We start from the raw sequence: 24,642 nt of genomic DNA, 5'->3' as shown, positions 1-24,642 counted from the left end.
ACCAAGAGTCCTTCCATTAGCCCTATATTCTGTACTCCTGTTACTCTTTCCAAAGTGAATCACCTCACACTTTTCCGCATTAAGCTCCATCTGCCACCTCTCAGCCCAGCTCTGCAGCTTATCTATGTCCCTCTGCAAACTGTAACATCCATCCTCACTGTCTACAACTCCTCCAACTTTGGTGTCATTTGCAAATTTTCCACCCCATCCTTCTATACCCTCATCTAGGTCATTTATAAAAATGACAAACAGCAGTTCTCCAAAACAGATCCCTGAGGTACACCACTAGTAACTGAACTCCAGGTTGAATATTTCCCATCAACCACCACCCTCTGTCTCCTATCAGCTAGCCAATTCCTGATCCAAACTGCTAAATCACCCTCAATCCCATACATCCATATTTTCTGCAGTAAACCCGAATATTCACCAGAGTGTGGCAACTAGGGGATTCTTGCAGTAACTTCATTGCAGCATAAGCTACTTATGATACTAACAAATAAACTTTATATAAAGAGCAGAATTAGGCCATTTGGTCCATTGAGTCTGTGCTGCCATTTAATCATGGCTGATCAGTTTCTCAACCCTAGTCTTCTGCCTTGTCCCTGTAACCTTGATCCCTTACCAATCAAGAGAGGGTATAGTTTTTCTTAAGTTTGTTTATTTATTAATGTCACAAGTAGGTTTCCATTAACATTGCAATGAAGTTACTGAAAATCCCCTAGTTACAGACATCGCTAGTGTGTAAAGTTTCTGTATGTTTTATGTATTCAATTCAATCAAAGTCTCAGCTTCGATCTGGAATGTGTCACTTTGCACAAGCCAGGTTTCCCACTTCCTGTCTTGGGCTTAATCTACACGATCGGAGGAGGCATTGCACTTTCTCCGAGGCTTGAGCTCATTTGCATCTTAGCCAAAAGGCCGAGACGTCGCTTTAAAAAAACTGCTTCAAATGAAGCCTCAGTAGAACTTCATAACTTCAACCAAGTGCAGGAGGTCGCTACTACACTTGATCTTAGCCGAAGGTTGTGTTTGATGTTGTGCACACTGGCACTTTGGCCACAGGCTAGACATCTGCTTCCTCATAAACTGCTCCAAACTGGAGGGGCGGGACCTGAGTTCCTGGTGACCTCATTGTTGTCCAATGGGCTCTTGAGCTTCGATGATTGGCAGCAGGAGCAGCCATTCAGCCGTGAGCTGGAGTCGGCGCGGCTGGGAGGCAGGTGGGCGGTACCCTGGCGGTGATTGGCAGAGAACACCAGCCAATGGGCGGTACTGTGGCTGGCGTGATCCAATCCGATTACGAGTAGATGTGATTGATGGGCAGCAGACCCAATCGGGATCAGCCTGATTGGGCCGGGGTCTCTGTGCTGTGATTGGTCACTCGGTGGTGATTGGCAGCCGCCACAGCCAATGGGCGGCGGGGCGGTGCCGGCTGGCGCTCAGGGTGGGAGCGGAAGCGCAGGCCGCAGGCCCCGGGACCGAGTGAGGGAGCGGAGCCCCGAGAGGTGCCATGGGGAACCGGGGCATGGAGGACCTGATTCCGCTCGTCAACAAGCTGCAGGATGCCTTCAGCTCGATCGGGCAGAGCTGCAATCTGGACTTGCCGCAGATCGCGGTGGTGGGCGGGCAGAGCGCCGGCAAGAGCTCGGTGTTGGAAAACTTCGTCGGCAGGTGGGAGGCCGAGGGAGGAGAAGGGCCCGGGGCCCGGGAGGGGAAGAGGGGCCCGGGAGGGGAAGAGGGGCCCGGGGCCCGGGGCCAGGGAGGGGAAGAAGGGCCAGGGGCCCGGGAGAGAGAAAAGAGCGGCGAAGGGGGGGGGAGAGAGGGAGGGGGGGGGGGGGGGAGAGGGAGGGGGGGGGGGGAGAGAGGGAGGAGGGGGGGGGGGGGAGAGAGGAGGGGGGGGGGGGAGAGAGAGAGAAGGGGGGAGAGAGGGGGGGGGGAGAGAGGGGGGGGGGAGAGAGAGAGAAGGGGGGCGGGGGGGGGGGGGAGAGAGAGAGAAGGGGGGCGAGGGGGGGGGGGAGAGAGAGAAGGGGGGCGAGGGGGGGGGGGAGAGAGAGAGAAGGGGGGCGAGGGGGGGGGGGGAGAGAGAGAGAAGGGGGGCGAGGGGGGGGGGGAGAGAGAGAGAAGGGGGGCGAGGGGGGGGGGGGAGAGAGAGAGAAGGGGGGCGAGGGGGGGGGGGGAGAGAGAGAGAAGGGGGGCGAGGGGGGGGGGGGAGAGAGAGAGAAGGGGGGCGAGGGGGGGGGGGGAGAGAGAGAGAAGGGGGGGCGGGGGGGGGGGGAGAGAGAGAGAAGGGGGGCGAGGGGGGGGGGGGAGAGAGAGAAGGGGGGCGAGGGGGGGGGGGGAGAGAGAGAGAAGGGGGGCGAGGGGGGGGGGGCGAGGGGGGGGGGGGAGAGAGAGAGAAGGGGGGCGAGGGGGGGGGAGAGAGAGAGAAGGGGGGCGAGGGGGGGGGGGGGCGAGGGGGGGGGGGGGAGAGAGAGAGAAGGGGGGCGAGGGGGGGGGGAGAGAGAGAAGGGGGGCGAGGGGGGGGGGGGAGAGAGAGAGAAGGGGGGCGAGGGGGGGGGGGAGAGAGAGAGAAGGGGGGCGAGGGGGGGGGGAGAGAGAGAGAAGGGGGGCGAGGGGGGGGGGGAGAGAGAGAGAAGGGGGGCGAGGGGGGGGGGGGAGAGAGAGAGAAGGGGGGCGAGGGGGGGGGGGGAGAGAGAGAGAAGGGGGGCGAGGGGGGGGGGGAGAGAGAGAGAAGGGGGGCGAGGGGGGGGGGGAGAGAGAGAGAAGGGGGGCGGGGGGGGGGGAGAGAGAGAGAAGGGGGGCGAGGGGGGGGGGGGAGAGAGAGAAGGGGGCGAGGGGGGGGGGGCGAGGGGGGGGGGGGAGAGAGAGAGAAGGGGGGCGAGGGGGGGGGGGCGAGGGGGGGGAGAGAGAGAGAGAAGGGGGGCGAGGGGGGGGGGGAGAGAGAGAGAAGGGGGGCGAGGGGGGGGGGAGAGAGAGAGAAGGGGGGCGAGGGGGGGGGGGGGCGAGGGGGGGGGGGGGAGAGAGAGAGAAGGGGGGCGAGGGGGGGGGGGAGAGAGAGAAGGGGGGCGAGGGGGGGGGGGGGAGAGAGAGAGAAGGGGGGCGAGGGGGGGGGGGAGAGAGAGAGAAGGGGGGCGAGGGGGGGGGGGAGAGAGAGAGAAGGGGGGCGAGGGGGGGGGGAGAGAGAGAGAAGGGGGGCGAGGGGGGGGGCGAGGGGGGGGGGGAGAGAGAGAGAAGGGGGGCGAGGGGGGGGGGGAGAGAGAGAGAGAAGGGGGGCGAGGGGGGGGGGAGAGAGAGAGAAGGGGGGCGAGGGGGGGGGGGAGAGAGAGAGAAGGGGGGCGAGGGGGGGGGGGAGAGAGAGAGAAGGGGGGCGAGGGGGGGGGGGGAGAGAGAGAGAAGGGGGGCGAGGGGGGGGGGGAGAGAGAGAGAAGGGGGGCGAGGGGGGGGGGGGAGAGAGAGAGAAGGGGGGCGAGGGGGGGGGGAGAGAGAGAGAAGGGGGGCGAGGGGGGGGGGGAGAGAGAGAGAAGGGGGGCGAGGGGGGGGGGGAGAGAGAGAGAGAAGGGGGGCGAGGGGGGGGGGAGAGAGAGAGAAGGGGGGCGAGGGGGGGGGGAGAGAGAGAGAAGGGGGGCGAGGGGGGGGGAGAGAGAGAGAAGGGGGGCGAGGGGGGGGGGGGGAGGGGGGGGGGGGAGAGAGAGAGAAGGGGGGCGAGGGGGGGGGGGAGAGAGAGAGAGAAGGGGGGCGAGGGGGGGGGAGAGAGAGAGAAGGGGGGCGAGGGGGGGGGGGGGGCGAGGGGGGGGGGGAGAGAGAGAGAAGGGGGGCGAGGGGGGGGGGGGAGAAGAGAGAGAGAAGGGGGGCGAGGGGGGGGGGGGAGAGAGAGAGAAGGGGGGCGAGGGGGGGGGGGAGAGAGAGAGAAGGGGGGCGAGGGGGGGGGGGAGAGAGAGAGAAGGGGGGCGAGGGGGGGGGGGGAGAGAGAGAGAAGGGGGGCGAGGGGGGGGGGGAGAGAGAGAGAAGGGGGGCGAGGGGGGGGGGGAGAGAGAGAGAAGGGGGGCGAGGGGGGGGGGGAGAGAGAGAGAAGGGGGGCGAGGGGGGGGGAGAGAGAGAGAAGGGGGGCGAGGGGGGGGGGGAGAGAGAGAGAAGGGGGGCGAGGGGGGGGGGAGAGAGAGAGAAGGGGGGCGAGGGGGGGGGAGGAGAGAGAGAGAAGGGGGGCGAGGGGGGGGGGGAGAGAGAGAGAAGGGGGGCGAGGGGGGGGGGAGAGAGAGAGAGAAGGGGGGCGAGGGGGGGGAGAGAGAGAGAAGGGGGGGCGCGGCGGAGAGAGAAGAGGGGGGCGCGGCGGAGAGAGAAGAGGGGCCGGGGGGGGCGCGGCGGAGAGAGAAGAGGGGCCGGGGGGGGCGCGCGGCGGAGAGAGAAGAGGGGCCGGGGGGGGGGGGGGGGGGAGAGAAGAGGGGCCGGGGGGGGGGGGGGGGGGAGAGAAGAGGGGCCCGGGGGGGGGGGGGAGAGAAGAGGGGCCCGGGGGGGGGGGGGAGAGAAGAGGGGCCCGGGGGGGGGAAGAGAGAAGAGGGGGCCAGGGGGACGACGAAGTGGGGCCCGGGGGGGGGGGTGGTTTAACTGTTGAGGAACGTTTGAGCAGAGCTGGTGTTGTGTCATCTGGAGTTGAGGGAGATGTGATATTATTGAGGCTTTGGGTCACTGCAAGGGGGCTGGGTTTTGGGTATTGGGAGGTCTCAGTGTAGACTCTGAGGGTCTTGGGATTTCCTTCCTCAGAAAGCAATGGGTTATTGGCTGGGGTTACACTGATTCCTGACCAATTCTGCATTTTAGAAGAATGAGGGGAGATCAAATTGAGGCATACAAGATAAAAAAAGGTTTGGATAAAGTAGACGTGGAGCGGATGCTTCCTCTTGTCGGGCATTCTAGGACAAGAGGTCATAATTTTAGGATAAGGGATAGCAAACTTAAAACAGTTGAGAAACTACTTCTCTCAAAAGGTTGTGAATCTGTGGAATTGACTACCTCAAAGTGTGGTAGATGCTGGGGCAGTGAGTAAATTTAAGGAGGAGCTAGATGTGTAATTGCTAATGGGTTGAACGGTTATGGAGAGAAAGTAGGAAAATGGGAATGAGGATCTTATCAGCCATGATCGAACAGCAGAGTGGACTCGATGGGCCAAATGGCCTAATTCTGCTCTATATCTTATGGGAGCCATGGGAGTTGATCTCATGATCAGTTACCATCTGATCATGAGATCAGATCAATGGTGGGGCAGGCTTATGGGGCTGAATGGCCTGTTCTTGCTACTAGTTCTTAGTTGGGCCTTGACGCCACATAGCGACTGCATATTGTCTGGGCTGCCTCTTCCCCACGAAAACAAAGCTCCCAGAAATGACTCAGTCGGGAGCCCAGTCTTACAAAGGCTTCTAATCCATATTCTCAGCCCTCTCCCATTTGGGTTTGGTGAGGGTTTTGTATTCATGCTTCCTGGTGTTGGTTTGCCCCCACTGCCCCTCAGGATTTAGGGCATCTTAAGTACCTCCTCCTCCTCCTCCTCACTTGGTTCCCTAGCAGAATCCTCCCAGGAAAAATATGCTTGAGTAAATAACGGGACTCTCCGGGGCTTAATGATCTTCGTTCCAGAGTATTAAAGGGTGTGGCCGTGGAAATAGTGGATTTAACCCTACTGTTAAAAAGAGAGGGAGAGAACAGGGAATAGCCTAACATCAGTAGTAGAGACAATGCTGTAGACTATTATAAAGGATGTAATAATGGGACATTTAGAAAATAGCAATGGGTTAGACGAAGTCAACATGGATTTATAAACAGGAAATCATGTTTGACAAAACTATTGGAGTTTTTTGAGGATGTAGCTAGCAGATTAAGTTAGAACCTGTGGATATAACAAGTGGAGTACTGCAGTAGTCTATGCTGGGACCTTACCTTTTTACAATTTACCTCAGTGACTTAGATGAGAGGAGCAAAGGCACAGTAGCTGTGTTTGCAGATGACACAGTTAGGGAAGAAAGCATGTTGTGAAGAAGAGGTATGGAGTTTGCAGCTGGATATAGATTAATTGAGCAAAGGGGCGAACATCTGGCAGATGGAGCATAATGTGGGAAAATATGAAGTTCTTCACTTTGACAGAAGAATAAATAAGCAAGAGTATTACTGAAACAAAGAATAACTGCAGAATTCTGAGCTGCAAAGGGCTGTAGGTGTTCTCGTGCCTGAGTATGCAGGTACAGCAAGTAATCAGGAAGTGTAATGGAACACTAGCCTTTATTACAGGAGGAATTGAACATAAGTATGTGATACCTCAGTTATGCAGAGCATTGGTGAGACCACATCGCGAATACTGTACAGTTTTGGTCTCCTTATTTAAGGAAGGATACAAATGCTTTCTGCACCAGATTGGTGTACATCGACATTTCCCAATGAATCATCATTTAAATAATAAATACATTGAAGGCAGTCCAAATGTGGATGGCCATAAAACATTGGATGAGGGTCATGGGTGGAGCAGGGGACTGGCGGTGTTAGGATGGCGGCACGGGCTTGTTGGACCGAAGGGCCTGTTTCCTGAGCTGTTTTTATTCTTTGTTCAAAGAGGTTTTATCTGATGTTTTGAATGAGAGCGTTGTCTTATAGAACATAGAATATTACAGTGCAGTACAGGCCCTTTGGCCCTCGATGTTGCGCCGACCGGTGGAACCAATCTAATGACCCTCTAACCTAAACTATTCCAATGTTATCCATATGCCTATCCACTGACCATTTGAACGCCTTTAAAGCTGGCGAGTCCACAACTGCTGCAGGCAGGACATTCCACGACCTTATTACCCTCTGAGTAAAGAACCTACCTCTGACATCCATCCTATCATTACCACCCCTTAATTTAAAGCTATGTCCCCTTGTGTTAGCCATCAACATCCGAGGAAAAAGGCTCTCACTGTCCACCCTATCCAACCCTTTGATCATCTTGTCTGCCTCAATCAGGTCAACTCGTAACCTTCTCTCTAATGAAAATAACCTCAAGTCCCTCAGCCTTTCCTCATAAGACCTTCCCACCATACCAGGCAACATCCTGGTAAACTTCCTCTGCACCCTTTCCAGTGCCTCCACATCTTTCTTATAATGCGGCGACCAGAACTGTACGCAATACTCCAAGTGCGGTCGCACCAGAGTTTTGTACAGTTGTAACATGACCTCATGGCTCCGAAATTCAATCCATCGACCAATAAAAGCTAACACACCGTACACCTTCTTAACAATCTTATCAACCTGGGTGCCAACTTTCAGGGAGCTATGCACATGTACCCTGAGATCTCTCTGCTCGTCAACACTACTAAGAGTCCTTCCATTAGCCCTATATTCTGTACTCCTGTTAGTCTTACCAAAGTGAATCACCCTACACTTTTCGGTATTAAACTCCATCTGCCACCTCGGCCCAGCTCTGCAGCTTATCTATGTCCCTCTGCAAACATCCATCCTCATTGTCCACAACTCCTCCAACTTTGGTGTCATCAGCAAATTTACAATCCATCCTTCTACACCCTCATCTAGGTAATTTATAAAAATGACAAACAGCAGTAGCCCCAAAACAGATCCCTGCGGCACACCACTTGTAACTGAACTCCAGGTTGAATATTTCCCTTCAACCACCACCCTCTGTCTTCTATCAGCTAGCCAATTCCTGATCCGAACTGCTAAATCACCCTCAATCCCATGCATCTGCATTTTCTGCAGTAGCCTACCATGGGGTATTCAAGAGTCAAAAAAAATCAGTGAAATATTACTTTTGTGTTGCGGTGAGACTCATTTGCTGAAGTTGTCAACAAGTCGTTTCTGTGGCCATGGCCCTGCTCCAGTGGAAATTAAATGATAATTCAGGATTCCCTTGGGTTCTTGATAGCTCTTGGCATTCATCTTGGCTTCTTGTGAGGATAGGTTAGAAAAGCTGGGCTTCTTTCCACTGGAGTTTAAAGAATGAGATGTGACTTCATTTAAGATTCTGAATGGTCTTGACAAGGTGGACATTGAACGGATGTTTTTTCTTGTGGGTGAGTCCAGAACTAGGGGCCAGTGTTTTAAAATGGGGGTTACCCTGTAGGACAATGATGAGAAATATTTTGAGGGTTGTGTAATATTGGACCACTGCTCAGAAGGTGGTGGAAGTAGATTCTTGTTAGCAAGGGAATGAAAGCTGTAAAAGTAGTTGGAGAATGTGGGCTTCTGCAGGGATCAGTTACTGGACCCTAACTATTCATCATATACATCAATGATTTGGAATAAGGAACCAAAGTATAACTTGCTAATGAAACTTGGTGGGAATGTAAGTGGTACAGTGGATGGTAAGAGACCTCAAGGTGATTTAGATGAGATGTGGATAAATGTGAAGTTATTCTTTTCAGTAGGAAAAGCAGAATGGCAGAGTGTTATTTAAACAGTGATAGATTGGGCAATGTTGATGTACACAGGCATCTGGGCGTCCTTGTACATCAGTTCGGTGCAGCAAGCAGTTTGGCAAATGGTATGTAGGCTTTCATTGCAGGGGGACTTGAGCAAGCATATTTTACTGCAGCTATACAGGACCTTGGTGAGACCACAGCTGGGGTATTGTATGCAACTTGAGTCTCCCTATGTAAGAAATGATATACTAGCCATTAAGTGAAGGCCCATATCAAATTCTGATGTGGCTGAGCAAACTGGATCAGGGATGATGTTTTCTCTGACTAGGGGAGTCTAAAACAAGGGGTCACAGTCTCAGGATACAGAGGAGGTCATTTAGGGCTGAGAGGAGATTTTTTTTTCACTGAGAATGTTGTGCACCTGTGAAATTCTCTACCACAGAAGGCTCTGGAGGCCAAGTCACTCAATATATTTAAGAAGGAAATAGATTTCTAGACTTTAAAAGTGTTGGGGGTATGGGGAAGGAAATGGGAGTATGGTGTTGAGATAAAAGATCACCCATGATCAATACTGAATGGTGGAGCAGAGTCAAAGGGCCAAATGACCTAGTCCTGCTTCTAGTTTCTATGTTTCCTTTTCCCAGGTTCCTTTTGTGCTAGTAGCTTGGTTGGGAAACACACTGTCTTCACAGGATATACTTGGAAATTAGTTCTGACATTATCTCGAGAATGAAATATGTGAAGATGTTGTTCGCTGGCGGCCAGCATTTCTGTGAAATTGGGCGAGCTGCTTTGCCACTTACAGTTTGCACAAATGAAGCATAGAGAGGACCCTATAGAACTATAGAAAAGTTACAGCACTGAAGGGAGCCATTCGGCCCATCTTTTCCATGCCACAAACTACACCCTTGGTATAGTCAGTTCAAGAGTCCTTGAATATGTGACAATCAGTATATATGGATATTGGGGAGATCCGTGTTACAATTGAGACAAATGTAAGGAGTGTAATTAACTGTGAAAAGGTTTGTGAACTTCAAATGGGCATGCGTTAGAGACAAAATGGTAAAACTTGCAAAGAATTAGATGAAATATTTTCAGACTTGCTGCTTTGAAAGGGTGCAGAGGAGCTGCAGTGAAATGGCCCCATAGGTGAGAGAAACATAGATAATGGGAGCAGGAGGAGGCCATTTGGTCCTTTGAATCGCTGCTGCCTGCCATTCGTTATGCTCATGTCTGATCATCCACCTTAATAGCCTGATCCTGCCTTGTCCCCATATCCTTTGATCCACTTTGCCCCAAGTACTATATCTAACTGCTTCTTGAAAACATGAAATGTTTTGGCCTGAACTGGCTTGGGCCACTATCTGTGCAGAGTCTGCATGTTCCCCTCAGGTCTGTGTGGGTTTGTCTGGGTACTCTGGTTTCCTCCAAAGATGTGTAGGTTTAGTGCCTTGACCTGAACGGGTGCCAGAATGTGGCAACTAAGGGAATTTCACAGTAACTTCGTTGCAGTGTTAATGTAAGCCTTACTTGTGACACCTGTAAATAAACTTTAAATTGCTTCCTGTGGTACCACTTTCTGGGTGAAGAAACTTCTCCTCAACTATCCTAAACAGTTGATTCTGTATTCTTAGACTGAGAGCCTTGGTTCTGAACACCCCACCATAAGGAACATCTTTCCTGCATCTACCCTGTCTAATCCTGTTAGAATTTTATAAGAACATGGAGCAGGAGTAGGCCATCTAGCCCTTTGAGCCTGCCCCACCATTCAATAAGATCATGGCTGATCTGTCGTGGCTCAGTTCCACTTTCCCGCCTTCTCCCCATAACCCTTAATCCTCTTGCCTATCAAAAACCTACCTACCCGTGTCTTAAATATATTTAGCGAGGCAGCCTCCACCACTTCAACGGGCAGAGAATTCCAGAGATTCATCACCCTTTGAGTGAAGAAGTTCCTCCTCAACTCTGTTCTAAACTGACTCCCCCTTATCTTGAGGCTGTGCCCTCTAGCCCTACTGTCTTTTGAGTGGGAAGAGCCTCTCCACCTCTATCCTATCCATCCCATTCATCATCATATATGTCTCGATGAGATCTCTCCTCATTCTTCTAAACTCTAACAAGTACAAGCCTAGTTTATTCAGCCTCTCCTCATAGTTCAACCCCCTCAACTCCGGTATCAGCCTAGTAAACCTCCTCTGCACTCCCTCCAAGGCCAAAATATCCTTGCGTAAGTGCAGCGACCAAAACTGCACACACTACTCCAGCTGCAGCCTCACCAGTGCCCTGTACCGTTGCAGCAAGACCTCCCTACTTTTATATTCAATCCCTCTCGCTATGAAGGCCAGCATCCCGTTTGCCTTCCTGACCACCTGCTGCACCTGCAGGCTGGGTTTTTGCGCAAGGACAAGGACCCCGAGGTCCCTCTGCACCGTTGCATGCTGCAGTTTTTTGCCATGTAAGTAATAGTCTTTCCTACCATTATTCCTACCAAAGTGGACAACTTCACACTTGCCAACATTAAATTCCATTTGCCAGTTCCTGGCCCATTCACCCAGCCTATCTAGATCCTTCTGCAGACTCTCCACACCCTCTGCACAATTTGCCGTTCCACCAATCTTTGTGTCATCAGCAAATTTCGACACCATACACTCGGTTCCCTCCTCCAGATCATCTATATAAATGGTAAATAGCTGAGGCCCCAGCACCGACCCCTGGGGCACTCCACTAGTCACCAACCGCCAATCCGAATAGCACCCATTGACCCCCACTCTCTGACTCCTATTTGACAGCCAATCCCCTATCCGTGCTAACACCCTACCCCCAACTCCATGCCCCCTAACCTTCTGTAATAACCTCTTGTGCGGCACCTTATCAAACACCTTCTGAAAATCAAGAAACACCACATCCACCGGCTCTCCTCTATCCACCGCCCTAGACACATCCTCATAGAACTCCAATAAATTTGTCAGACACAACTTCCCCTTAACGAAACCGTGCTGCATCTGCTCTATCAAACAATTCTCCTCAAGATGCCTCGCTATTTTCTCCTTGATCACAGATTCTAGCATTTTACCTACAACAGACGTTAAACTAACCGGCCTATAATTCCCTGCCTTTTGCCTGCCACCCTTCTTAAACAACGGCGTAACATTAGCCGTTTTCCAATCTTCTGGCACTTCCCCGGAATCCAGCGAGGTTTGGAAAATAATCACCAAGGCATCCACTATCACCTCTGCCATTTCTTTCAGAACCCTTGGATGCATTCCATCCGGTCCTGGGGACTTGTCCACCATCAGTCCCTCCAGTCTGTCGAGCACTTGAGTTTCTCTGAGATCCGCTCCCCCTACCTTCTGTGCATGCACACGCGTACAATTCTTTTGAACTCCAGTGAATATAGTTCTAACCTAACTCGTGTCAGTCCTGCCATCCCAGAAATGTCTGGTAAGCTGCCTCTGCACTCCCTCTAGAGGAAAAACATCCTTCCTCCAATAAAGAGACCAAAACTGCACACAATATTATAGATGTGGCCTCACCAAGGTCTTGTATTATTGCAGCAAGACATCCCTGCTCCTGAAGGCTAACATACAATTTGCCTATTTTACTGCCTGCTGTACCTGTTTGTTTATCTTCAGTGTACGAGGACATCCAGATCTCGTTGCACACACTCCTCTTAATTTACAGCCATTTAGATAGTCTGTCTTACTGCATCTGCCATGCATTTGCCCACTTAAAGTGTCCAAGTTGCACTAGAACAAGGAAAATTACAGCACAGGAACAGGCCCTTCGGCCCTCCAAGCCTGCAGCGACCATACTGCCCAACTTAACTAAAACCCCCTACCCTTCCGGGGACCTTATCCCTCTATTCCCATTCTATTCATGTACTTGTCAAGACGCCCCTTAAAAGTCACTAATGTATCCGCTTCCATACCTCCCCCGGCAACGAGTTCCAGGCATTCACCACACTGTGTAAAAAGTCTGCCTTGTACATCTCTTTTAAAACTTGTCCCTTGCACCTTAAACCTATGCCCCCCTAGTAATTGACTCTTCCACCCTGGGAAAAAGCTTTTGATTATTTACTGTGTCCATACCTCTCAATCTTGTAGACTTCTATCAGGTCTCCCCTCAACCTCCATTGCTTCAATGAGAACAAACCAAGTGTTTCCAACCTCTCCTCATAGCAAAGCCCTCCATACCAGGCAACATCCTGGTAAATCTTTTCTGTACCCTCTCCAAAGCCTCCAAATCCTTTTGGTAGTGTGGCAACCAGAATTGAACACGATATTCCAAGTGCAGCCTAAGGTTCTATAAAGCTGCAACATGATTTGCCAGTTTTTAAACTCAATACTCAATCTTTGTCACTTCCTCGAAAAACTTGATCAAGTTCGTAAAACACGACCTCCCCTTCGTAAAGTCATGTTGCCTCTCAGTAATACGTCCACTTATTTCCAAATGGGAATAAATCAAAGAATCCTCTCCAATAATTTCCCTACCACTGATGTAAGGCACTGTAGGATCTCTGCATCCTACCCAGCTTTGTGTCGTCTGCAAACTTGGAAATATTTCAGTTGGTTCTCTCATCTAAATCATTAATATATATTGTGAAAAGCTGGGGTCCTAGCACTGATCCCTGCAGTACCCCACTAGTCACTGCCTGCCATTTGGAAAATTACCTGTTTATTCAGTCTGCCAACCAGTTTTCTTTCCACCTCAATACACTACCCCCAATCCCATGTGGTTTAATTTTACTTAATTATCTCTTATGTGGGATTTTGTGGAAAGTCAACAGAGAAAAAGTCCCTTCGGTCCATCGTGCTTGCGCCGGTCAAAGACAAACCACACAACTGTTCTCATCTCATCTTCCAGCATCTGGCCTGTAGCCCTGTGAACTCAGCATTGCAGGTACACATCTAAATACTTCAATGTTTGAGGGTCTCTTTCTACCTGAAACAATAGTGGAGGCGGTTTCAGACTCCTACCACCCTTCCCTCACATCACCTCTAAACCTCCTGCCCCTTATCTTAAATCTGTGCCCCCTGCTGACTGATTCCTCCACCAAGGGCAAAAGTTTCTCCCTGTCTACTCATCTATGCCTGTTATTCCATTCACCTCAACCATCTCCCTCTTGCATCTCCTCTGCTCCAAGGGAAACAATCTCAGTCTATCCAACCTCTCTTCTTCACTAAAACTCTGCAGCCCAGACAGCATCTTTGCACCTTTTCCAGTGCTCCTATAATGTGGATTCCAGAACTGCACACATACTTTTATATAGTGCCAGTTAAGCCTCCCTGTTCTTAAACTCTCTGCCTTGGCAAATAAAGGCAAGTATACTGTATGCTTCCTTAACCATGTTGTCTACTTGTCCTGCTACCTTGTGGGACCAGTGCATGTGTACACCAAGGCCCCCCTGATCCTCAATGCTTCTGTGTCCTTTTGTTTATCACCTATTCCCTTGCCTTGTTTGTCGTGCCCAAGTGCATCACCTCACGTTTTTCCAAATTGAAATCCATTCTGAATAAACCACATCCACCAGCTCCCCCTCCTCTCGACAGCTCGACTGGGTTACATCCTTAAAGAATTCCAGGAGATTTGCCAAGCATGATTTCCCTTTTGTAAATCCATGCTGACTGTCCGACTCTGCCACTGATTCCAACAGTTACTTTATTTAAAGGGACAGACTTTCAGAGCCCAAAGGGCTTTGAAAATGAGGAGTGGCAATAATAAGGCTGACCTATCAGTTGACCAATGGGTTTTTAAATTTTTATTTAGTGAATGCAAGCTCCCTGAAGCCAAGAGAGAACCTCCTTGTTTGTTGAATTGAGGTTGATTAGTCCACAACAGTGATGTTCCTCAGTAATGTGCAGCATTGTTGGTGTTTCCCCACATGTACATACCGCATTTGTACTGACTCTCCAGTTACACATGGGCTTTGGCCTATCCTGGAACTGTTCAGCAAGGAAAGTCCCATGCTAGTTCAAAGACAGGGTTTGTCACAGGGAATTTGTGTTGGTCGATAGGATGGTAACAGGGTTGATTGGCCTTGCTAAATTGTCCCTTTGTGTCAGGGGATTAGCAGGGTAAATATGCGGGGTGATGGGGATGGAATCTGGATGGGATTGTTGTCAATGCAAGCTCGATGGGCCAAACGGCCTCTTCCTGCACTGTAGATTCTATTTGCATGATATAAATTTAATGAGGTTTGAAGAGGGGGATTGGTGGTTTTTTGCAGTGTGAATATAAACCCCTCTCCGCTATTGCAGGAATTGACATGGAATACTGTTGTTATAACACTTGGGAAAGAAGTCTTCTGAAAGGTGTTAAGGAATATGGGCCAAAGGCAGGTATATGGAGTTAGGCCACAGATCAGACATGATTTCATTGAGTGGTGGAACAAGCTCGATGGGCTGAATGGGTCTACACCTGATCCTATATTTATAAAATAACAGATGAAGAGTGCAGGGAGTTAGCAGGTGGATGGGACTAATTGGATGGCTGATGTGAGTTGTTGTGTTCAGGATCTTAAAGTGTCTCCTCTGGTCTCAATTTCCTGTGGTTCTGGCTCCCTTCAGCTCCTCAGGAGCTGTTGGCTCAGCTGGTCTGCTGCTCTTTTAGTGTTAGGGTCACTGGTGTAGCAGACAGATGGATAGATTCTGTAAATGTTAAAAGGAGATTTATGTTTCTGGTTGAAAGGAGGAGGATTTGAATATTAACTCAGCATTTGGAATGCCATGGAATAGCATGGGTTTACAAATGGGAAATCTCGGTTGATAAATGACTTTCAGAAGGCTTTTGACAAGGTGTCACACAGCAGATTACTATGTAAGGTTAAAATGCATGGGATTGCAGGTTGAGATGGATAGAAAGCTGGTTAGCAGACAGGAAGGAAAGAGTTTGAATAAATGGGTATTTTTATCGATTGGCAGCTAGTGACTAGTGGGGTAGAGCAGGGATCTGTGCTAGGATCCCAACTGTTCATATATAACATTTATTAGTGTCACAGATAAGCTTAAATTAACACTGCTCTGAAATTGTTGTGAAAATTCAAAAAACTTACATTTAGTTCCCTCTTCGAAATCATATCATCTGCAAATCTGGAGATGCTACGAAGTTGGGTGGGAGGGTGAGCTGTGAGAAGGATGCAGAGATACTTCAGTGTGATTTGGACAAGCTGAGTGTGTGAGCATATACATGGCAGATGTGTAATGTGGATAAATGTGAAGTTATCTGCTTTGGTAGAAAATTAGGAAGACATTATTATTTGGGTGTAAATTGAGAGGTGGATATTCAGACCTTGGAGTCCTCGTGCATCAGTTGCTGAAAGTAAGTGTAGACAGCAGACAGTAAAGAAGGCAAATGGTATGTTGGCCTTCATAGCGAGAGAGTTTGAGTATAGGAATAGGGATGTTTTGCTGCAATTGTACAGGGCGTTGGTCAGGCCACACCTGGAATATTGTGTACAGTTTTGGTGTCCTTAACTGAGTAATGATGTCCTTGTTATAGAGAGAATACAGCAAAGGATTGCCAGGCTGATTCCTGGGATGGCAGGACTGTCATATGAGAAGAGACTGAGTTGATTGGGATTATATTGTAATTTAGAGGAGAGGAGATCTCACAGAAACTTATAAAATTCCAACATGGCTAGACAGTAGATTCAGAAATCTTGATGGTGGAGGAGTCCAGAACTAGGAGGCATAATTGAAGATAAGGAGTAAATTTTTTAGGACTTAGGTGAAGAGAAATTTCTTCACCCAGAGGGTGGTGAATTGTGAGATTTCGAGAAGAAATTAGATATAGTTCTTGGGGCTAAAGGGATCGAGGGATATGGGGGGAGAGGGGATCAGGATATTGAATTTGATGATTAGCCATGATCAAAATGAATGATGGAGCTGGCTCAAAGGGCTGAATGGCCTCCTGTTATTTTCTTGCATGTTGAGCAAGGTTTGAGGAGGAAGTGGTGAAAAGAAATGTGTTGTAGCAGCATTTGTTTTTTCCCCATTGGTGCAGCCTGTTCCGTGTTGTGTTGGCTTGAAGTCGTAGCCTGAAGGATTGGATTAGGTAATAGTGACGGGCTGAGGTTCACATGGGTTTTGATGATCAAGGTGTGTAGGGAGTGAGAACGTGATGGGGAGTGCATTGAGGAAGGTATTTAGCAGTGATGCAGAAAAGCTGTGGCTTTGCCCATGGGAATACGTGATGTCAAAGGGAAAGAAAGGGGTTGGAGGGACAAGGGAGGGAATTGGCAGTGGGGGCAGGGAGGGAGGTGTCAGCGGTGGATTGGTGTGGGGTTAGTGCCAGTCAGGCTCCTTGAGGAGCAAGCGATGTATTTAGAATCATAGAATCCTATAGTGTAGAAGGATGCCATTCGGCCCATCAAGTCTGCACCAAGCACAATCCCACCCTATCTCAACTCTAAGCATTTGCGTTAGGCAGTCCCCCATCACTCGGACAATTTAACACGGCCAGTTCATCTAATGTGCACATCTTTGGAGTGTGGGAGGAAACTGGAGCACCCAGAGGAAACCCACATAGACACGGGGAGAACATGCAGACTCCACACAGTGACACAAGCTGGGAATTGAACCTGGATTCCTAGAGCTGTGAGGCTAACCCACTGTGCCACCTTTATGAAAGTCTGTTAGCATCAGAAAGAGATTTTTGTGATCATGTCGTGGCTGGCTAACAGCATCGACAGCAAACATGATAAAAGGCCAAAGGTTTCGAAACATTGGCTCTAATCTCTCTCCACAGATGTTTTCAGAACTGTTGAGATTTTACAGTATTTTCTGTTTATTATGGCAAATATTACAGTACATTCTGTGCAAGCTGCTGGTTATGTATTGTCCATTGGTGAGTGGATCCATGTAATAATTTGTACAGGGTTTAAGTTGCACACCCATTTGCTTCCCCCACCTCCCATAACTACTGTCACCTCCTCCTCAGTTCACTCAGCTTCCAGTATTGGCGAAGAGCCCTTGTAAACCAAGTTCTGCTCAAGTCTGCCTCCCTTCAGTCTGTTAACTGCTGCTTTGCAGCTTCTGAGATCGCGCTTGAGATTCAGTGAGTGAAATGATACAATCTAACATTGGGAGTAAAGGGGGAATGTACTCCTGTATTGTACACAGTGTTATCAGCAGTGTAGGAGTTAGATGCTGCTGCTTATCCTGCAGTGCACTGGGGAGCATTTACTCGTCTGCAGACGTTGTGCTGCTTGTGGTGGTGACTATCTATGTTTGAAATGCTTATTGTTCTGTGTTCAGGGATTTCCTTCCTCGTGGCTCCGGAATCGTCACCCGCCGGCCGCTCGTTCTGCAACTCATCAATGCAAAAACAGGTCAGTGTATCTCTAGCTGGTTCCACAGTTTGGAGACAGCAGCATGTGTCGCTGGTAACTAGCTGTTTACGGTCTAGTTGGGCCCCTCAAATGGCGCACCGAACACAGCACTCCTTAACACAACTGCTGCTCTGCCCCTCCCCCACTGCCTCCCTCTCCTCACTTTGGAGCCTGGTGAATCATAGAACGTAGAAAAACTACAGCTCAAACAGGCCCTTCGGCCCACAAGTTGCGCTGATTATATCCCTACCTACTAGGCCTATCTATAACCCTCAATCCCACTATATCCCATGTACTCATCCAAAAGTCTCTTAAAAGACTGCAACAAGTTTGCCTCCACCACCACTGACGGCAGCTGATTCCACTCACCCTCTGAGTGAAAAACCTATGCCTGACATCATCTCTGTACTTGCTCTCCAGCACCTTAAACCTGTGTCCTCTCGTAGCGACCATTTCAGCCCTGGGAAAAAGCTTCTGAGAGTCCACCCGATCAATACCTCTCAAGAGGTATACCTCTATCAGGTCACCTCTCATCCTTCGTCTCTCCCTCAACCTATCCTCATAAGGCATGCCACCCAATCCAGGCAACATCCTCGTAAATCTCCTCTGCACCCTTTCAATAGCTTCCACATCCTTCCTGTAGTGAGGTGACCAGAACTGAGCACAGTACTCCAAGTGGGGGTCTGACAAGGGTCTTATAAAGTTGCAGCATTACCTCCTGATTCCTAAACTCAATCCCTCGATTGATGAAGGCTAGCACACCATACGCCTTCTGTCAACTGTTTACACTGCTAGAAAGCCTTTAAGTAAGGAGACCAAAATTTTATGTAGTATTCAAGGCACAGCCTCAGTAAGACCCTATTCAGCTTAGTAAGTCTTCCTTTTATATTCAATTTCCCTCATTAAAAAAAACCATTCCATTTCCCTTCCCAATCATATGCTGTAGCTGCATACTAGCTCTTTGTGACTTATGTACCACAGCTCTGAATCCTTCCACCGTGGATTTCTCCAGTCTGTCTCCTTTTAAATAATCTGCTTTTCTGGTTTTTCCCAAAGTGGGCAAGCTCACATTATACTCCATCTGACAATCTTTTGCCCACTTAACCTACCTATGTCTCTGAATGCTCTTCTCGCACAACTTGCTTTCTTAACTATCTTTCAGCAAGTTGCTACCATGTACTCATCTCTTCATCCAAGTTATTTGTAATAAGTTGAGGCCCAGTATGAGTCTCCACTAGTTATACTTTCCCAACTCAGATGATTGATTTATCCTGACTCTGGTGAACTAATGAATCTCCCATTCATGCTGACGTTTACCCCCAGCACCACTAACCCTTATCCCTTTTATGTGTAACTTCAATGTTTTTTGCAAATGCAAGTACACTGCATCCAGTGGGTTCCCATTTTTCACCCAACTTGTTACATCCTCAAAGAACTCCAGTAAATGAGTTAAACGTAGTTTGCCTTTCACACAATATTTCCTGTGGTGGATGGCATTGTGATTTTCTCAATGTCCTGCTACTACCTCCTGAATAATGGATTCAAGCATTTCCCAATGACAGATAATTTTCTTCTTCCTGTTTCGTCTTTCTGGAATAAAGCTGCTGTATTGTGGTATGTTGGAAAATATCTGTGGAAAGGTTATGAAGTTTCTCCTTAAATGTCTACCACTACTTCTGCTGTGCTGCCTTTTAACCAGATTTCCTGTTCCACTTTAGTCAACTGTCTTCATACTCTTCTATTCAGGTCTGCTATATGTCCTCTCGCTGCTGTCTTCCCCTCAGACTGTCTGTGAATTCAGGAAATCTCTCATTCCATTTAGCAACCCAGAGTATGCCATCGTACCCCTGCACCAACGAATGTGCTTTGTGTGTAATTTTATTAAGCAACAGATTTGAAGGGATTTTGATTTTTTTTTAAGAAAAGGCTGTAACCCTTCTGTTTCTGAAGGATCCTTAATAGTATTGAGAGTGCACATTTTATTCGGGCTCTGACTACACCTGAGTAATGGTTTCCTTTCTCTTGCAGAACATGCCGAGTTTCTGCACTGCAAAGGGAAGAAATTTACAGATTTTGATGAGGTTCGGCAGGAGATTGAAGCAGAGACGGACAGAGTTACAGGGAGCAATAAAGGGATCTCCTCAATTCCTATTAACTTGAGAGTGCATTCTCCACATGGTGAGTGGGGTCTTCAAACTGCTTCAGCAGATCTAGCCCATGAAGGTTATTTGGGATCTTGCAGAGTAGGAGTGGTGTTTGTAAGCTGTGATTGCCGCTGTATTCATTGTACTGTCACTAACAACGAGGGGGGAGTTGTAATCAACAGAACTAATTAAACCCTGAGAGAGCAGCATCTACAGATACTGACAGCTGTAACTAAGCTCTGTTCTGGAGTCCCAGTGACTGCAGCTTTGTTGGCTGCGGGTCATGTCTTTTGGGTTGTGTGTGTGTCACCTGTTTCCAGCTCACAGAATTGTACAGCACAGTTCAGGCCCTTCGGCCCTTGATGCTGTGCCGAGCTATGTCCAAACCCAAGATCAAGCTATCCCACTCCCTATCGTTCTGGTGTGCTCCATGTGCCTATCCAATAACAGCTTGAAAGTTCCTAAAGTGTCCGACTCCACTATCACAGCAGGCAGTGCATTCCATACCCCAGCCACTAAGGAAAAAAAAAGTCTAGATCACTGTTCGCTCTGACAGAATCATCTAGACTCAACGTTGGCTCTATTCTCTCCCCACAGATGCTGTCAAACCTGCTGAGATTTTCCAGCATTGTGTGTTTTTGTTCAAGGAGATGGAGTTTGTTATATTCAGGATGTTTTTCCTCGCTTTGTTTGACTTTTCTGTAATTATTGTTCCTAATTCAGTCTTTTCACTTTGTCTTTTTGTGCTAGTTTTAAATCTGACTTTGATTGATTTGCCGGGTATCACCAAGGTGCCGGTCGGTGATCAGCCAGCTGATATAGAGCACCAGATCAAAGAGATGATCATGCAGTTCATCAGCAAAGAGAATTGTCTCATCCTGGCTGTCACTCCAGCAAACTCTGACCTCGCCAACTCAGATGCTCTTAAGATTGCCAAGGAGGTTGACCCACAAGGTAAGAGGTCTCTGGTTCCAATGTTCCTGCTCCCAGAGGATAGGGAATACCATTGGTAGGCAGTCACTTCCAGGAAAAATGCTGGGGTTCTTGAAGTAACTGGAAAGTTTGCTGTCACACCAGGATTTATCCTGTATCTGTCTCTCCTGAGCAGAAGGGGACAGTCTGATCTCGTCCTCAGGAATGTGCTGCAGTTAACTATGATCTATGGCTAGATTAGTTGAGGGCAACTCGAGACAAGAACCCTGAGTCTCCAGGCACTTTATGTCGCTGCTAGACTGACTGGTAACTTTGACTTCATCTGAGGTTTGACATCTATATTTTGGTGTCTAGCTGTTGCAGATTGTTGATGTGAAAGTGTTTAAACTGCTCTCTGAGGAAGTTGCTTTTTAACATTGATTGTTGCAAAAAGTTAATTGTTAGCATTGTTAACTGGGACTGATCTCCTTAATTCTGTTGCTGGATAATCAATTCTCTAAAGCTGTCATCTCTGCACAGGTCTGAGGGTCATTGGAGTGATTACAAAGTTGGATTTGATGGATGAGGGGACGGATGCCCGGGATATACTGGAAAACCGGCTCCTGCCTCTTCGCAGGGGTAAGTTCAGCACAGGCCATCAGCTTGTTGGGTCAGTGCTGGTATTTATGCTCCACACAAACCTCTGTCTGCCCTCCAAATCCGAACCCCATCAAAAAGACCTTCTGTTCATTTTTCCCCTGTGTATCTACTGTGCTCTCTGGTAACGAGTTCTACTTTCTGATGTTTCTCCTGAACTCTATTGGATTTATTAGTGACTGTCTAATATCCGTGGTTCTGGTCTTGGTCACAAGTGAAACCATCTCTATATTTATCCTCCTTGTGATCTTAAACACCTCTATCAGTCTTCGTTGTGAAGAAATGAATTCCAGCCTTCTCAATCCTTCCTGATAACCATAATCTCCCCATTCTGTAAATCACTTTGCATCTTAAGTGTTTCAATAACCAAAATATAAACAACCTCCTCTGTGTCACTGGCATTTGCCAAAAGTTGTTGATAGAGTAGAACTTGAATATTGCAGAGTAGAGATACATGTTACTGAAGATTTTTATCTTGCACTCATCTGGACAAATGCAAGAATATCAAATTTCAAATGATGATTTTATACTATAGTTAAGAAGAGTGCTGGTTGGTTGGTGAATGGACTCGGGTCAATGTGTTGCCGTGGCAACAGTGACAGGTTGTCTCCCTGTTGCACGGTTTGAACATATTCCTATTTTACCTCTACACAGTCGTAAGTATCTGTCAAGATACAATATAACATTTAATGGGTATCTGCTTCTACTGCCCCTTCTGGCCTTGCATGCAAAGCACTCACCACTCATAGAAAAACTATTTAATTGGACAATTTAACAACTCACTGGAAGAGGCAGCTCCACAAATATCCCCATCCTCAATGATGGAGAAGCCCAGCATGTCAGTGCGAAAGATTACCTGAAGCATTTGCTACAATCTTCAGCTTGAGATGCTGAGTAGATCCAGCACAGCCTCTTTTAGAGGCCCCAACATCACAGAAGCCAGTCTTTAGCCAATTGGATTCACTCCATCTGAAGACGTTGGACACTGCAAAGTCTTCAGTCCTGACAGCATTCCAGCAATAGAACTTTCCTTGTGCTCCAGAGCTTGCCATGGCCCTAGCCAAGCTGTACAGGTACAGCAATAAAACTGGCATCTATCCAGTAACGTGGAAAGTTGCTCAGGTACGTCCTCTACCACATCAAATCCAAACTGGCCCATTACTGCTCTATCAGTCTGCATTCAATCATCAGCACATTGATGGAAGGGATCATCAGCAGAGCTATCGAGTAAAACTTGCTCAGAAGTAACTTGCTGACTGACACTCAGTTTGGATTCTGCCAGGGTCACTCAGCTCTTGACCTCATTACGGCCTTGGTTGGAACACGGACAAAGAGCTGAACTTCAGAGGTGGTGAGAATAATAGCCATTTAAACTCTGGTCAGAATCCTGACACAAAGATATGGCATTTACCATTGCTGACCCACCCAATTTCAACATCCTGGGAGCTACCATTGATCAGAAACTGAATTGGAATAGCCATACGAGTACTGTGGCTACAAGACAGGCCAGGCATTGGGAATTCTGTGCTGGGTAACTCACCTCTTCACCCCCAAAACTGATCCACATCTACAAGGCACTAGACAGGAACCTGATTAAATACTCCCCACTTGCCTGGAAGAGTGCAGCCCCCATCCACACTCAGAAGCCCAATACTGTCTAGGACAAAGAAGCTCACTTGATTGGCACCCCATCCATCACCTTCAATGTCCACTCCCTCTACCGTCTACACACAGCAGGAGCCGTACCATCTACAAAATGCACTGCAGGAGGTTCCTTCCAAACCCATAATTTCTCCCACCCAGAAGGACAAGGATTGCGGATGCATTAAAAACTGTACCACCCACAAGTTCCTGCATGTGCTAAGAATGGTTGCCCAGCCTTGCTTAAAAGCAAGTTTAAAAAATGGTAAAGGGTCATCCACACTCAATGTTGGCTCTTTCTCTCCACAGATGCTGTCGAACCTGCTTAGATTTTGTACTGTTTCCTGTTTTTGTTAGACTTGGTTCAGAGTAGCAAGCTGTTTTGCAACGTATGTGATAGGATTCATCCTCATGGCTCATACATCTGAGCATGGATGGACAGTTGAAGAAGAGATGTCCCATTATGCCCAATTATTGCATAGAATGGCCAAATGATTAACTGAATTACTACAGTAGAACATAGAACATTACAGTGCAGTACAGGCCCTTCGGCCCTCTGTTGCGCCGACCAGTGGAACCAATCTAATGACCCTCTAACCTAAACTATTCCAGTGTTATCCATATGCCTATCCACTGACCATTTGAATGCCCTTAAAGTGCGAGTCCACAACTGCTGCAGGCAGGGCATTCCACGACCTTATTACCCTCTGAGTAAAAAACCTACCTCTGACATCTGTCCTATAATTACCACCCCTTAATATATAGTTATGTCCCCTTGTGTTAGCCATCACCATCCGAGGTAAAAGGCTCTCACTGTCCACCCTATCCAATCCTTTGATCATCTTGTATGCCTCAATCCGGTCAACTCGTAACCTTTTTCTCTCCAATGAAAATATCCTCAAGTCCCTCAGCCTTTCTGCATAAGACCTTCCCACCATACCAGGCAACATCCTGGTAAACCTCCTCTGCACCCTTTCCAATGCCTCCACGTCTTTCTTATAATGCGGCGACCAGAACTGTACGCAATACTCCAAGTGCGGCCACACCAGAGTTTTGTGCAGTTGTAACATGACCTCGCGGCTCCGAAATTCAATCCCTCTACCGATAAAAGCTAACACACCGTACGCCACCTTAACAACCTTATCAACCTGGGTGCCAACTTTCAGGGAGCTATGCACATGTACCCTGAGATCTCTCTGCTCATCAACGCTACTAAGAGTCCTTCCATTAGCCCTATATTCTGTACTCCTGTTACTCTTTCCAAAGTGAATCACCTCACACTTTTCCGTATTATAGAGACGTATAAGATAATGAAGGGGATGGATAGGGTAGAGGTAGAGAGATTCTTCCTGCTCAGAAAAGACAGCAGGACTAGAGGGCACAGCCTCAAGATGGGGGGGCGGGGTGCAGTTTAGAACGGCGTTGAGGAGGAACTTCTTCACTCAAAGGGCGGTGAATCTCTGGAATTCTCTGCCCATTGAAGTGGTGGAGGCTACCTCGCTAAATATATTTAAGACACAGGTAGATAGGTTTTTGGGAGGCAAGGGAATTAAGGGTTATGGGG

At 48.7% G+C, this 24,642-nt stretch overlaps 1 protein-coding gene across 6 annotated transcripts in view; it reads left to right on the top strand.

Moving 5' to 3' along the window:
• Positions 1-1,434: 1,434 nt before the first annotated feature.
• Positions 1,435-24,642, top strand: part of dnm2a (dynamin 2a) — a 58,023-nt gene continuing 34,815 nt past the window's right edge. For 4 of the 6 annotated variants that reach the window (XM_080216558.1, XM_080216559.1, XM_080216556.1 and 1 more), the window contains exons 1-5: positions 1,436-1,671; positions 17,651-17,724; positions 19,753-19,902; positions 20,619-20,822; positions 21,321-21,419. In XM_080216558.1, coding sequence (XP_080072684.1) covers positions 1,511-1,671; positions 17,651-17,724; positions 19,753-19,902; positions 20,619-20,822; positions 21,321-21,419 — 688 coding nt within the window. In that variant the 5' untranslated portion in view covers positions 1,436-1,510. Of the gene's footprint in view, positions 1,672-17,650; positions 17,725-19,752; positions 19,903-20,618; positions 20,823-21,320; positions 21,420-24,642 lie in introns of all 6 variants that reach the window. The other 2 variants (XM_080216560.1, XM_080216561.1) reach the window with 1 other exon arrangement.

Source organism: Carcharhinus amblyrhynchos, chromosome 33, assembly GCF_965287045.1.
Source record: "Carcharhinus amblyrhynchos chromosome 33, sCarAmb.v2.hapA, whole genome shotgun sequence".
In the NCBI taxonomy this organism is placed as follows: Eukaryota; Metazoa; Chordata; class Chondrichthyes; order Carcharhiniformes; family Carcharhinidae; genus Carcharhinus; species Carcharhinus amblyrhynchos.
Note: the sequence above shows the minus strand (reverse complement) of the source record. Positions and strands in the feature narration are given on the sequence as shown.